Raw genomic sequence first — 15,462 nt, forward strand, 5'->3', positions numbered from 1 at the left:
TGACCACATCTGTTAAGTATAAAAAAAGACCAAAAACATAATAAAAGTACCACAAAAAACTTAACAGTGTTCAATATTCCAAGAGCTCTAAAGCCGTTGTTGACATTAGTGATGGCAAAACATCTGAATGCGATGCAATTTTGTTTTAATTCCAGACTCAAAATTGTAAATACTGAGTTGTACAGACTACTTTTATGGTGCTGTTATGATGTTTTTGTTCTTTTTAGTGATCATTTGTTCCTTATGGGTTTGGAAGAAAATGAGGGTGAGTGATGTCCTTATTGTTGGCTTAAAGAGACAGTTTACCAAAAAGGAAAATTCTGTTATCATTACTCAAAATGTTCATTTTTAGGCGAGCTGTTCCTTTAAGTTGATACTGTTTTGATTTTTTTCTTTCTTTTAATTTATACTTTATCTTCATTTATTTGTATTTGTAAATTAAAACAGGCCAATAACTGGATTCAAAACTGGTTTATTGAAAGGTTGCTGGATTTTGTTTGTCCCAACTACTTTGTACCCTGTTATTCAGACATATATTTGTTTTAAATACATTGAGGAGCAAAATCACCCTGATAATAATTCAGTCAATCTGATGTAGTGTATAATGCCTGATGGTCATCCCTGCCCTGGTAAAACTCTGCAATCTAATATGGTTTAGCTGATTTGATATAAACAGAAATTCATATTAAATATTGTATTTATCATTCTTTGAAACTGGTTTAGAAATAATCACCATTTGGAACATATAGGAGGGTATCAATTTCCATAAAATGCTTGGAATAAATTTAATGTTTTAATGTAATCATGTAATCCTCTGGTAAGGTTGTGACGATAGATGTTTGTTAGATGGTCAGTATATGCAATTACCCTTTGAAATGCAATTTGACTAACAGATTAATGAGACATTATTATATTAAATTAATTGCATCTTACATTTATCAAGCATTCAAGGCACCTTGGTAGGATACCAACATATGTAAATACTCTGCATGATACATAGTTCTGTGTTGTGAACCTTTGACCACACAACGAGAACATACATTGTGCAACAATGGTGTATATTTAGCAGGAAGTCACACACAAAATGACATTATATGTGCAACACAGACAGTCCATGTTGGAAGATATATACTCAGATATTTATTTGTAAGCAAACAGATTTGGGGGCGCATTTGTAGGTCAAAGCTAATTTTTCACTTTGAGTGTTGTAAAGTATATTTGTATGTATCTGACTGTGTGATAATAATGAACAAAGTAATGTTGTTTCCTTATTGACAACATAATGCAAACCAGAAAACCTCCAAACATTATTTAAATAATAATTTACATGATGTTCTTTGCTTGCTTTCTTTTTGTTTAATAAAAATCTCCAGCCTTCTTTAAAAGTGAAACAACAAATAAAGTAAACAAAATGATAAACAGGTTTATTCGCTTTATTTGTACATGTTCTTGAAGAAACTGCTTTTCCAGAATTTTTTTTGGAATAAAGAAAAAACATTTTCATAAAAATAATCTGTGTGCATTATAATGCAAGTTGACGGATCCCTCAAAGTTAAAGTGTTAGTAAAACCAAAATTGAAAATTAGCCCACGATTTACTCATCATTAAGGCATCCTAGGTCTATATGACTTTCTTCTTTCAGACGAATCCAGTCAAAGTTATGTTAAAAATTGTCAATACATTTTAGGTAATAAAAACTAGAATTTTATGTAAGATGTGTTATTGTTGGTGGTGAAATTATTACAGACATTAAAATATAAAAATAGAAACAGCAACACACGACTGCAATGTTCCCAAGTCCAGAAACAGGGACATTATAGTCCATGTGACATCAGGGGTTCAAACGTAATTTTACGAAGCTACGAGAATACTTTTCTGAACCTGGGAACATTGCAGTTGTGTTGCTGTCTATGGAGGGTCTGAGAGCTCTCGGATTTAAAGGAGCATTGCGTAGGTTCTAAAATTTCTAACCGTTACTGACACCAGTGGCCGTTAGAGGAACTGCAGCCAGTCTAGTGCTCATTCTCAGTGCGCACTCTCTCTTTTTTTTTTTTACTTACGAGGAGTGTCCGTGGGTGTCTGAATTGTGCTGGAGGCTGTTCGCTTCTTTCCATCCGCAGAGTCCATTTGAAAACACTATTGCCACTGCTTAGTATAATGGCTGGCGTGCTGTACGGTTGTAAGCCCAAGTAGACGAGAACGCGCATGACGTCACATTTTGTGAATTTTCGCGCCAATTCGGGCCCGACTCCTCCACACACAATTGAGCCTACAGGCTGATAGAGGCAACCGTGGTGGACAGTCGAGGTGTCATTCTTTTTTTTAAAATCATGGTTGGCTCATACATGTACAAATGAAAACTCTATCTTAAAGATTTTTTTTAAGTAAAAATCTCCACATAGCTCCTTTAATAAAAAAAAATCTTAATTTGTTTTCTGAAGATGAACGAAGGTCTTACGGTCTTTTTAAAAGAGGGATCAGAATAGTATGCTAGCTCACTACTCACTTAATAGTGCACATTATACACTTTATGCCACTACTTAAAAAGGCACTATTTCTCAACTTTATGCTACATTGTTGTGACCTGACCTCACCATGTTGCATGCGGGTAATATCAAATTATGACCTTGTAAATGAGAAGCTATTTTCAATTCTTTATCAAATTATGTCGATAAATGTCTTGGAAGTCAAATCAAACCATTAATTAATAAAGAGATGGCTGAAAACCTCTATTTTAATAGTTACACTCTAAATGGAAGGCCAAGTGAAACATTTTGATTTGTAGGATACAGTGTGCTCTGTGATCTGCATAGTCTATGGCAAAACAAATTGCATATTGCAGATTCCATATGCTATTTTGAATATAGGCACTGTCACAAAGCCAAGTATAGATGGTACGTCACAATTGACATTATGGAAGTCAATGGCAATAATGACAAAATGTTAATCTTTGGGGGAGCTGTTCCTTTAAATTGATACCGTTTTTTACTTGTAATTTATACTTTATCTTCAACAAAACTGGTTTATTGAAAGGTTGCTGGATTTTGTTTGTCCCAACTACTTTCTACCCTTTTATTCAGACATATATTTGTTTTAAATATGTTCCAAATACACTGAGGAGCAAAATCTCCCTGATAATAATTCAGTCTATCATAATGCCTGATGGCCATCCCTGCTCCGGTCAAACTCTGCAATCCAATATGGTTTAGCTGATTTGATATAAACAGAAAGTCAGATTACCCCTTGAAATGCAATTTGACTAACAGATTAATGAGACATTATTATATTAAATTAATTACATTAATTACATTTATTAAGCATTCAAGGCACCTAGGTAGGATACCAACATATGTAAAAACTCTGCATGATACATAGTTCTGTGTTGTGAACCTTTGACCAACGAGAACATACATTGTGCAACAATGGTGTATATTTTGCAGGAAGTCACACACAAAATGACATTGTATGTGCAACACAGACAGTCCATGTAGGAAGATATATACTCAGATATTTATTTGTAAGCAAACAGATTTGGGGGCGCATTTGTTGGTCAAACCCTTATTTTTCACTTTGAGTGTTGCAAATAATATTTTTGTATGTATCAGACTGTGTGATAGCAATAATAATGAACAAAGTAATGTTGTTTCCTTATTGACAACATAATGCAAACCAGAAAACCTCCAAACATTATTTAAATAATAATTTACATGATGTTCTTTGCCTGCTTTCTTTTTGTTTAATAAAAGTCTTCAGCCTCAAATGATGCCAGTCTTCTTTAAAAGTGAAACAACAAATAAAGTAAATGAAATGATAAACTGTTTATTTGGTTTATTCGTACATGTTCTTGGAGAAACTGCTTTTTCAGAATATTTATAAAGAAAAAGCATTTTTAGGAATAAAAAAAACAAACAAACATTTTCATAAAAATATACTGTGTGCATTATAATGCAAGTTGACAGATCCCTCAAAGTTAAAGTGTTTGTTTAACCAAAAACGAAAATTAGCCCATGATTTAATCATGCTTAAGGCATCCTAGGCAGGGGCGTCATGCATTCATGATTTTTGAGGGGGCACATTTGGGGGGGGGGGGGGGGGGGTCGGGAGTATAAGTCATTCTACGAAAGCACTGTATAACTGATATAGGCTTATTTTTTTATAATTTTTTTTCCTTTTTATTCAAAACAATTCCAAACATGCTTAATATATCAGGAAATATCTCGTTTCTCAAATATGTGTAGGTAAACGCGTTTTGCACCTTTATAGATTGTTATTTGATCAATATATGGAAATGTAGTGTAATCTATTAACTACACATAAAAACCTGACTTTTTACTTAAGTGCCATATCATGCCATAAAATATTTTTAATACGACTGAATTTGCATTTAATGTAAATTTTAATAACAATATTGTAAGATACTTATTTTAACACTTTCATTTTACAGAGAGTAAAGAACATTTACATTATCAAAAAACATTTTCATTCAGTCTAGCCAGAGTTCAGGCACTCTCAAAAACTCCCATTAAAATCACTGAAGCACTTTACATTATGAGACGAATATCTTACTTACATTCGTACGCACATCTGCACTTTTTGTTGTTTCTGATGAGAGAATTCGCTAAATAATTCAGTCAGCGAGCAAGTGAACAAAACACTGCGTTTCAGTGATGACTCTTCTGGACGTCTCTGATTGGCCATTGTATCCATAAGCGCAACAGAATAGTTTCTGATTGGTTATCATGAAGCGTTGTACGAACGCGTCTGTCTCTGGCTCAGCGCCAGCCAGCGAACGCAGATTTGAATTTAGCAGCTGATGCTGTGCACTGAACGATCTAATCTCACCGCTGTGATTGTATCAAATATATAAAAAATATTATTCTGCAATTTTTTTTTTTTCGTTTGGAAGCTGCATTTAAAATCCACTTGGCTCAGAAATCTGAGGGGGCACGTGCCCCCTCACTTTGAATGGGCACGACGCCTCTGATCCTAGCTCTATATGACTTTCTTCTTTCAGACGAATCCAGTCGAAGTTATGTTAAAAATTGTCCTGGGTCTTCCAGTCTTTGTAATGGCAGTGAACGGGTGTTTTCATTTGACAGTCCATAAAGAAGTCCAATAAAAGTGCACCTATCCATACTAAACAGTGGCACACGGCTCTGGGGGGTGAATAAAGGCCTCCTGTAGCAAATAGCTGTGTTTATGTATGAAAAATATCCATAAGTAAAATGTTAGAAACTGTGTTCTCTAAATTCCGCTAACTGTCGTACACACAAGACATGCCGGGCAGATGATGTATATGCTAGTCTCGCGAGAACCAATGTTTGTTTACAGGAGCAAAGGAAGCAAAGTCTCCTCTTGGCTTATATCGAAATCCTCTGACTTTTTTCTTTACAAATCCTTGTTTTGTACTTTTAATTCATGACCGGTGTTTTGCTTTGCTCTCCCCCGCACTTCTGTGTTTGTCACTTCTCACCAGCACATGTGCTATGCATAAGTCTTACGCATAGACTGTATAAAAACATGGACGTAGTGTCCATGACATCACCCATAGTTTTCTGAAGAGCATTTTTGAAGCTCAAAGTGGGCGGTGTCAGCTGTCGCCATCTTGGGAGCGCGTCAAATCCGGATAATCGAAAATGGGCAAAGAGGTGGGAGGTGTTTACTGAAACCACACCCACCTAGCTCGACAGTGATGTCGGCAGCGACGATCCACCTGTCACACAAGTGGCCACGCCCTTAATTATGCAGAACTTTAAGGCTTAATATAATTAAAACAGATGAGTTATAAAAAAATTCTCCCCCCTCACAGTTGTCAGGAAGGGCAAAATTAGCTATAGGTCAAAAACACTTTTTTTTACCAGGCTAAAAAAAAATTAGTTGGGCATTTTAACATGTGGAGTCTATTGAACTGACTCCCTTTTGGAGCCAGCCCTTAGCGGCGAGTCAATGAATTGCAGTTTTAGTCACTTCCATTTTAGTTTCATGAGAGAGACCGGAAGGTTTCCGCTCAGTCTTACGTCATCCGTCCAGAACTGCTTGCGCGAACAACAGTTAGTGGAAGTTAGAGAAACTTTCATGCTTTCTATGCATGCTTTCTAATGTTTTAAATATGGATATTTTTCTTACAAAAACGCATCTATTTGCTACAGGTGTGGCACTTAATTTATTATAAACAGATGCACTTTATTGGACTTCTTTTGGACTGTTGAATGAAAACACCCACCCAGAATATGTAAACACTCTAAATGACATAATGTTGCACACTCCTGTACAGTAGGTGGTGGTATGAACCTAAAAGTTGTTTGCAATTTGCCATTAACCAATAAAAGAAGAACAACAACAAGAAGTAAACACCCACACACTGCCATTACAAAGCTTGAAAGATTGCAATCGTCTGAAAAAAGAAAGTCATATACACCAAGGATGCCTTGAGGGTGAGTTAATGAGGGGTTAATTTTCATTTTTGGGTAAACTAACCCTTTAAAGCTTCAGAAACCATGCAAAATGTACACAACGGTAATCCATATGAAGGATTCCTGTTGAAGATTCAGTGTCTTCTGAAGAGAAATGATAGAGGAGCGAGAACAATACTAATATTTCTAAGTTTTTAAATTATAAACCATCAGTTCCAGTCAACTGTGAATTTACTTGACGAACAAACAGGGTCTGTTCACTTTTTGTGAAAGGCACAGACATCATGCTTCACAAGCAGGTGACATTACGTGCAAACCGTTTTCAACTAAAGAAAGCCATTCAGTGCATCTGGGAAGTCATGAGGGTGAGAGATGAGGGAATTAATGATGATTTTTGTGTTCATCTTTAGAGTCATATACATCTGGGAGAAAATTATGAGATTTCTTTTTTTTTTTTTTTGCATGGAGGATGCCTTTAACATGAGCAAAAAATTAAGACCAAAAGATAGATTTGATCAGCACATTACAGTTTTTTATTACCTCTCACATCATTTTGATAGTCTCATATACAGATTCCTCTCTCTTCATTGCAGTCATGTAGACATGGTTGTCATCTACTGGTTTCAAATATTTTTCTCTCCTCCTGTCAAAATGGAGATGGTAAAATGTGTGGAACTGCTGACTAACAAACATTTAAACTATAGAAACGGCCAGCCAACAACTGTTTCTTTTGTTTATGAAGTTCTTACCGTACAACGATGACAATCAAACAGGAAGCAAAGATGACATTTAGAACAAAGGAAAGGATAAATAATATCCAAGGGGTTGACAAACTGCAACTTATTTCTAAAAATTGACAAAAAGAAAAAAAGAAAACAATTAATATTTTCCTAATGGAAATGTTTTGGATGATTTGTATAAAACAGACATGGTGACTGCCTCCTGCTTACCTTGGGGTTTTTCAGCATGATGTTGCACTTGGATTTCCATCTTTGTCGTACCAATGAGATTCTCACTGACACATTCAACGGTAGTGTTGAGTTCACTAAACCCAGTAATAGAGATGTGGCTAATTCTGATGATGTTCTCTGTTGAAACAGCACTGCAGTGTTTAGTGGTACTGTTCAGTTTTGGCCAGGATATCTTGGGTAACGGTACACCACTGCTGACACACATGCAGCTCAGTTCATCACCCCACACGAAACAACGAGAGCTGTTCAGGATTACCGGGGAATCTAAATACAAATAATGATGTGTTTATTTAAAATATGGTGTTTATTGCCTTCCTTAAAATGAGAATTGATGATGTGGTGTAAGTGAAATGATACATACGTCTTACTTTGAGGATGACAGTACTTTCAGTCCGAATACGTCTTTGAAATGTCACTGTGCAGGTGAGGGCAGTATTTTGATGTTCAGGCTTAGGATAAAAAGTCATTATAGAAAATTCTAAATTCCTGCCAGGCACTCCACCACCTTGAAGTCTAGTTTCATCAGGCCTAATGCCTGTCCACACAATATCTGCTGAAGTTTTTAAGCAGTCCCCTGGAACTTTACATGATATCTCCGCCTTCTCTCCAGCTGTGAGCAGTGGGACGTTTATTGTTGGTTTCTGGGTAAGCTCTAAAAAAAAAATTTATTGGAATGAAAAATTCTATAAATTAATTTGGATTTGTATGTTTCTCTGTCAAAAAGCATATAAACAAATACACACCTTTAACAGTAATATGTACTGTCTGAGGAAAGATATAAACGTTTCCTTCTCCCCACTCCAGTTTTAATCTGTATTCACCATCAGATTTGCCCTGAACCAACTGGTTTAGCCAAAAGCTGCACTCTTTCTCATTTTGACGAAATCCAATATTAGTGTTAAAATTAAAAACTTCAACAGATGAGTTTTGTGGATCTACTTTGAACCAGGTTCTTCTAATGGGATCTGAGACACCTTTAGGGACAGTGAAAACACAGTACACTATGACGCACAAACCGTCCTCTCCGGTGATGTTGTCTCCTGCTTTGATGGAAAAGTCAGTTGGTGCATCAGGGACTGAAAAACAAAATCAAATCAAAAGATGAGACAGACTGTTGACATACATGTAAGTTTAATTATTTGTTTTCTACATTGTTTAATGTGTTTTAACTAGACATTTATGATTATATCAACAAAAATTTGCAATAATGTGTATATTTTGCACCGTTTATCAGAGCTCTTTACACTCACTTATGAGAAATGTCTTATAAATATAGCAAAGTATCAAGATGCTTATGTCTTCTGTTCATGTTACCTTCCTTCTTCTGGCTACTTCTGAGATCATTTATACAGAAGATACAATTTTTATTTTTAATTAAATTACCTTCATAATACAAATGGGTATTTTAGTAACTTTTATAATGAGAAATGTGAGAAGAATATGCTGAAAAACTACAACAAAAATAATAGTGGTTCAAACGGAATAATCAAGAAATAAGATACGTCAATAAGATAAGTCAATACTCACATAAAAGCACACTGTTTGTCATCATAATGACAGTCATGATGAACAGCATTTGCAACATCTCCGACTAATGTGCTGAAACAGAAACAATCACTAGAAAATATCTAGAATATAGACAGGAATAAATATGTAAAGTTTGGTGTGTGTATACGTGCTACTGAAGTGGAGATTTATGACTCAGTGTTGGAGAAAAAACTCATTTTGAGAAAACGGCCTTTAAATATATATATTGTAGTTGAAATCTGTTGACACAAATAGATAAAATGCTATAAAAGAAAAACTTAACAGTGTCTTTTGGATGTTTTCTTTCCATTTGTCATAACCCTAACCCTTGCCTGCAGTGTCTTCCCTTAAGAATAAAATTAAGATGTTCTTAAGAATATACTTCTGAACTTGTTAAGAATTTTTCAGTAATTACAGTTAAGAACATTCTTACGAAACTTCGTGGAATTTGTATAAAGAAATTTCTTAATTAAGAAGATTTTCATGAATCCGGACCCTGGTTGGTTAATACTTTAGCACAAATATGACAATAGTAAGTTGTCTACTATTTTTTAAATGACATTCTAATGAAATTTAGTATTTCAGTATTGACACTTTTAAGGAAGGAGAAATAAAAAAAAAAACACAATTTGTATTTAAAACCGTTGATGAGAGATGTTGAAATAAATTGCTTACCAACTATTTGAAGAGCTCAAAAGCTTGATGTGACAGCAGTTTTAATTCTTATCAGATTGGTGCTGTTTTTCTTGCTCTTCATCTGTTTCTACTTTCAGGAACTCATCGTTGCAAAGTTATTACACAATATTTGGATTACATCACCAATGTTTAACAGTAACCAGAAACATTTCTAGCACCGAAATGATCAGTGTTTTACTATTTACATTTTTAGTAGTAATAGTGATGTGTTATACTGTAAGTGAAATGATAGGCTACATACGTCTTTGAGGATGACAGTCCTTTCAGTCTGGATGTTTTCTTAAAAAATAACTCTGTAGGTGAGGTTAGTAGGCCTATGGTCAGGATGGAAAGTCAAATGTTGAAAACTCGTCATCGGCATTGATTTCAGCATGTTTGAAATGTTATGTTCATAATGTAGCCTACAATGCACTGGATAGCTGGCCAATCAGAACACACCTCGCTTTTCAGGATGATGAGCTTTGTAAAAAATGACGCGTTTAAGAAACGCAGGACATAGAGGAGAAACAATAATGTACAGTATGTGGAAAATAATGTGGCAGATCAGTTGGATCATCAGGGTCTGAAATGAATCAAAATACTGTAGTTTTATGCAGTTTTATTCAACTGGAGCCTCTTCTTGGTCTAAATCTTGAACTTGGGCAATATTTATTTACAACAGTATTTTCTAAATTTCACAATATCTATGACTCAAATCAAAGGGAAAATATTCCTTTACATTATCATTTTGTTTTCATTTATTACACCTATTAATATTTCTCAACCAGGAAAAACAAAATAAGTAATAAATAACTGTAAATGTTATAGAAGATGAGGCACTTGATTAGTTAAAATACAGCAATTAAAACTCACCAAAACTGTCATTTGAACGGCAATATGAACAGTAATGTTTGTAGCATCTCTGACAAATGTAATGAGAAAGAAATCATGTCTATTTATACTGCAGCATAACTGTCAATAATAATATGCACAAATAAAGTGAGGCGTCATTCTTATTTGACATTATTAGTTATAAAAAGCCACTGAGTGACGTCTGTACTTCCAGGTCAGAGAGCACCTGTCAATCAAAAGCTCACTATCCAATCAGAGTAGATCACTGTTAAGCCTGCCCCCCATGAGAGGTTTGTGTCAAAACACCAAGCGAAAAACTGCGAAGCGCAAGCGAAATCTGTGGCAATGCATTCAGAATCCACGATTAGCGAAAACGAATCTTTGCAAAACGTTAACAAAGAATGAAGCATTTGAAGAGTCTGTTAAATTTATGGGACCGAGTTTTTTTTTAATTTTCATTGTATTTTTCTTCTTTTGTAATGGCATATTTTTGGTAGTTTCTGAAAAAGTTATGTTCAGTTTTATAAAGTTATGTTCATTTTTTTTAAAGCAAATATACTTCCATATAAATAATCCATTCTAGGTTTAAAACTAGAACCAAGTAACTTGGAAGCATGGTTTCCAAGTTTTTTTAATATAGTTTTTTTTATAATTTTTTTTACATTTTATCAGACAGTCTCTTTCAATGGTGCAACAGACAAACCAAACCTAATGGAAGAGGAAACATCCCAGTAGAAATTTTAAAGAAACTGTATTGAAACCATCAAAATGACATAAAATTATTCAAAGGAAACTCTTTTTCCAAAATACAGTTAAATATACTAGGCCTTTCCGCCATACATGAGCCCTGTTCAGAAGTTGTGAATAACCACAGGCTGACGTAGCTGATGGCAGATCACCTCGTCTATGTACAGGGAGTTAGTCTTGACCTGGATCTCCTCCTCTAGACTCAACTGGCGTCTTGCTAGAGCTTTCAGTTCCATCTCTGACCGTTTAAGTGCCTCGGTCATCCTAGTGGAGAGACATAGAAGATAATTTTTTTTTTTTGGAGAAGTTTTTATTTGAATTGTGGGGACTTTCCATAGACTTCTATTACTTTTATACTGACCAAACAATATTTTTTATCACCTAACCCTAAACCTACCCCTTACAGAAAACCTTTGCATTGTTATACTTCCAGGTTTTCATTTTCCTTGGGTTTACTATATTTGTGGGGACATTTGGTACCCACAATGTAGCATAAACAAGCACACACACATATACATATATACATCCTTTCCCTTACCTCCCAATATGGTTTGTGAGCTCCTTGACCTCTTCCAGCAGTCGGATTTGAGCCGGGTCATGGCAGAGCTCAACATTGGGCCTTTGGCTGCGAGAGGACAGTCGAGTCTGAGCCAGTTTGAGTGGAGCTTCTTTCTCTGCGATTGCCACACATAGAGACTCCAGATTTTTCTCCTGATTTGCTGTCTCTCCTAGCAGCTTTAAGAGATCACACAGACATACCAAACTAGTCAGATTATTACCTAAAAAACTAGAATGAACCCTATAAAAATATCCTGGGTGTTACAGACAAGATTAAATTGAAATTGATCCTAATTACTCTAAATGCTTAACGTACATTTTTGATCTTTGAGTATTATATGGCTAGTAACTAAGGATGCACAATAGGCTATATTATTGTCAAATATTATTAAATTATTTGAATTTAGTCATGACCTAACACTCACTCAAAATTAGTCTTCAATATTTAAAGATTAAATAATATTTAATATAAAATAGATACAAATATTTAATAACATTGTTAAATATAATTTTAACAAATCTATATTTTTCATAATATATATTATAATGTTGCTGTGCCTTAATTCACTAGTAGAAATTATTTTATACTACAAGTGCAACTGACCTCATTGAGCTGGTTCTCAAGCTGTGTTTTGGCAGATTTGGTCTCCTCTATGCGGAGCTCAAAAGCCCTCCCTGTGGCCTCATACTGTCTGCGCATGTCTGCAGCCGTTTGCTCAAGTAGACTGTCCACGAGAGCTCTCAGAGAAAGAGAGTTGTTCTTCTCCTTCTCGGCTTTGCTAATGTTTAAGATGCAGAGGCTCTCCCACTCCTCAGGAGTCACTGCAGTTCTAATAATAAAAGGGCTAAATTTACTGTATATATAGAGAAGAAAAATATGGAAAACCTTCTCTTAACATCTAAGTAGGATTATAGAAACTTTTCTTACCCAGCACTGCTAAAATCTGAATTCCCTCTGTTTAAATTGGTTGATGCATTAGTGAGAAGAGCACAGAAATCATCAATGTGCTCAGCCTGAAATTTGTCCTGCAGGTCTTTTTCCAGATAGTATTTCACTGAACGAATGAGCCTGAAAAACACATGAAAAATGTGCAAAGTAAAATAATTTTTTTAACTAGCATTTTTATCAAATAACACAATATATCATTAATGCAAGGGTTTAGTGCCATATTTTAAAAACTTTTCAGTTTTTCATCATAGTCATTATTATTTTATTGTTTCATAATTTATTTAAATAATATTTTATTATTTATTTGTTTGTTTATTACAGCTTTGACAGATGCTTCCACATTAAACATCAAGAATAATTTGATTCTTTAGATTTGACCCCTTAACTTAGTCTCTTGATTCCCAAATGAGTCTCTTCAATGTCCCACTGACCTGATCTGCTCATTGATCTGCTCCAGTGTTCGCTGAAGCAGGACCATTACTCCTTCAATCACCTCCTTCTCCTTCAACAGCTCCTCTTCCACCTCATCATGCACAAGGTCAATTGCCTCCCGCTTCTGTCTGTGGAACAGACGTAGTTCAAAAGGATGGCATTTATTTGAAATGTAAAAGTCTTTGTTGATTCTTTTAATCAATTTGGTTGTGTAGGTCATGTAAAACTTTAGATTTTTAGGACTGTCTTCTATTGGTGGTGCTCTACAGTGAGAAGTACCTCTCGGTCAGACATTGCAAAGTCACTTGGAAAGGCTCAGAGCAGCTTTCTAAGGCTCTTTCCACACGGCTCTTAAAAATTATAAGGGTCTCAATCTCCTGCACCATCTCCTCAAACTTCTGGTCAAGTTCTTGCCTCCAGAATTTGATGTCCTGGATTCTCTGCTCTGAAGAGGAGATGCAAGACTCGTAGGAAAATAAGTAGGCCACAATTGTTTACACATTATTATGGAAATAATAATGAATAAACAAATAATAATAAATAATATAATACATAATAATAATAATAATAATAATAATAAATAAATAAATAAATAAATAAATAAATGAATAATAATAATGATGAATAAACACTTGAACTAGCTGTGTTTAACCAAGTCTCTGCCTTTCTCACAGAGAACAACCTCCTTAACAGCAACCAGTCTGGTTTCAGAAGTGGACATTCAACCGAGACTGCCTTGCTCTCAGTTGATGAGACCCTAAGACTGGCAAGAGCGGATTCCATAATATCCCCCTGTCAACCCTATTGGAAAGGGGCATCCCAAGAACCGCACTCCAGTGGTTTGTGTTTTAACTCTCAGATAGGTCCTTCAAAGTATCTTGGAGAGCTGAGGTGTCAAAGTCACAACATCTAACTACTGGGGTGCCTCAGGGCACTGTTCTTGGACCACTTCTCTTCTCTGTCTACATGGCATCACTAGATTCTGTCACTGCTATGCTGAATCTGATGACACTCAACACTATCTCTCATTCCATCCTGAGGATCAGACGATCACCTCTTGCATCTCAGCATGTCTAACAGACATTTCTTGCTGGAAGAAGGACCATCACCTTCAACTCAACTTTGCCAAGTCAGAACTGCTTGTGGTTCCATCAAACCCATCGTTTCATCACAATTTCACCATCCAGTTAGGCACATCAACCATAACTCCTTCAAAAACAGCCAGAAACCTTGGAGTTATGATTCATGATCAGCTGACTTTCTCAGTCCACATTGCTAAAACTGCCTGGTCGCGGTCCTGCAGATTTGCTTTATTCAACATCAAGAAGATCAGGCCCTTTCTTTTAATTTGCACTGGCTACCAATAATTGCTAGCATAAAATTCAAGGCATTAATATTTGCCTACAAAACCACCCCTGGCTCTGCACCTCTTTGCCTAAATTCATTACTTCAGACTTATGTGCCCTCTAGAAGCTTGTATTCTACAAGTGAATGTCACTTTATTGTGCCATCCCAAAAAGGCACAAAATCACTTTCAATAACTTTTAAATTAAATGTTCCCTCCTGGTGGAATGACCTGCCCATCTCAATCCAAGCAGAATCTTCAAGAATCAGCTAAAAATGCATATCTTCCATCTTATTTGATCCTCTAACTCTAGCACTCTATTCTAATTCTATTCTTAAACTTAAAAAAATGCTACCTTTAGGCGCTTTGGATAAAAGCATCTGCTTAATGACTAAATGTAAATTAAACATCTGAAATAACTTCCTCTGCTAACCATTTCTATCACTTATCTCATCTAGAACTTCTTGTCTTCTTGCACCTCTAATTTTAAGGCCATTAACCCTCTTTGCATCCTGTCACATGTGATTGCTGTATTGCATACCCAGCTTCTTTTGTACATCCTGTTGCATGTGTTTGGTAGATTTGTCACTCTCCTCTATGAGTCTTTGACACTCCGCTGTCAGTCTCTGTGAGAGTGATCGTTCTGCCTCTGAGCTCCTGAAATGCACCTGGTTTGCATGTTTCCACTCAGATGGCAGAAACTTATCAGGGGATCCCATCAGCCGAGACATTTTTTTCTAATAAGAAAGGTCATTTCATTGGTTAAAGTCATTGTTTTGTGAATACTATTTGATAATTAACCAATAAACAGCTGTCAATGTCTTAAACAAGCCTTTCATCGTTTTTTTAAACTAAATAAACATTAAATAATTAGTTTTAAAACGTTAAACGTAAATAAAGTGTCTTACCTGTCAACTGCTGCCAATCTGCCGGCTAGTAAACACACTGTTGCTATGGCAACGAAACTTTTTAAAGCTAGAGGGCGGCAGACCA

General features: G+C 35.5%; 2 protein-coding genes and 1 long non-coding RNA gene across 3 annotated transcripts; 1 reads left to right on the forward strand and 2 right to left on the reverse strand.

The window, feature by feature from the left end:
• The first annotated feature begins 43 nt into the window (after positions 1-43).
• Positions 44-1,419, forward strand: LOC132108380 (uncharacterized). The gene is made up of 2 exons (XR_009424435.1): positions 44-283; positions 353-1,419. It is a non-coding gene; the product is annotated as an uncharacterized LOC132108380 (long non-coding RNA).
• A 5,537-nt stretch (positions 1,420-6,956) lies between these two features.
• LOC132107830 (sialic acid-binding Ig-like lectin 7) lies at positions 6,957-10,004 on the reverse strand. The gene is made up of 7 exons (XM_059514097.1): positions 9,587-10,004; positions 8,912-8,983; positions 8,128-8,460; positions 7,746-8,036; positions 7,364-7,648; positions 7,163-7,259; positions 6,957-7,050 (listed from the first exon to the last, which is right to left on the reverse strand). Exons 2-7 carry the CDS (start codon positions 8,967-8,969, stop codon positions 6,957-6,959), a joined length of 1,158 nt encoding a protein of 385 aa, XP_059370080.1. The 5' UTR covers positions 8,970-8,983; positions 9,587-10,004.
• A 1,166-nt stretch (positions 10,005-11,170) lies between these two features.
• On the reverse strand, positions 11,171-15,421 carry tekt1 (tektin 1). Its single transcript, XM_059514100.1, has 8 exons — positions 15,378-15,421; positions 15,011-15,205; positions 13,404-13,569; positions 13,124-13,252; positions 12,672-12,812; positions 12,348-12,573; positions 11,724-11,920; positions 11,171-11,449 (listed from the first exon to the last, which is right to left on the reverse strand). Exons 2-8 carry the CDS (start codon positions 15,198-15,200, stop codon positions 11,290-11,292), a joined length of 1,209 nt encoding a protein of 402 aa, XP_059370083.1. The 5' UTR covers positions 15,201-15,205; positions 15,378-15,421; the 3' UTR covers positions 11,171-11,289.
• Between the last annotated feature and the right edge of the window lie 41 nt (positions 15,422-15,462).

The sequence above is a fragment of the Carassius carassius genome, chromosome 28, assembly GCF_963082965.1.
Source record: "Carassius carassius chromosome 28, fCarCar2.1, whole genome shotgun sequence".
NCBI lineage: Eukaryota > Metazoa > Chordata > Actinopteri > Cypriniformes > Cyprinidae > Carassius > Carassius carassius.

Excerpts from the sequence above, each read along its gene's own strand:
- tekt1 (XM_059514100.1), bottom strand. The coding sequence starts at position 15,200 with ATGTCTCGGCTGATGGGATCCCCTGATAAGTTTCTGCCATCTGAGTGG. Across the intron at positions 13,253-13,403 it reads TTGCAATGTCTGACCGAGAG|ACAGAAGCGGGAGGCAATTG; the intron begins GTACTTCTCACT and ends TCTGTTCCACAG. Across the intron at positions 11,450-11,723 it reads CTCACAAACCATATTGGGAG|GATGACCGAGGCACTTAAAC; the intron begins GTAAGGGAAAGG and ends TCTCTCCACTAG.
- LOC132107830 (XM_059514097.1), bottom strand. The coding sequence starts at position 8,969 with ATGTTGCAAATGCTGTTCATCATGACTGTCATTATGATGACAAACAGT. Across the intron at positions 7,649-7,745 it reads TGTCATCCTCAAAGTAAGAC|ATTCCCCGGTAATCCTGAAC; the intron begins GTATGTATCATT and ends ATTTGTATTTAG. Across the intron at positions 7,051-7,162 it reads TTGATTGTCATCGTTGTACG|AGAAAAATATTTGAAACCAG; the intron begins GTAAGAACTTCA and ends TGACAGGAGGAG.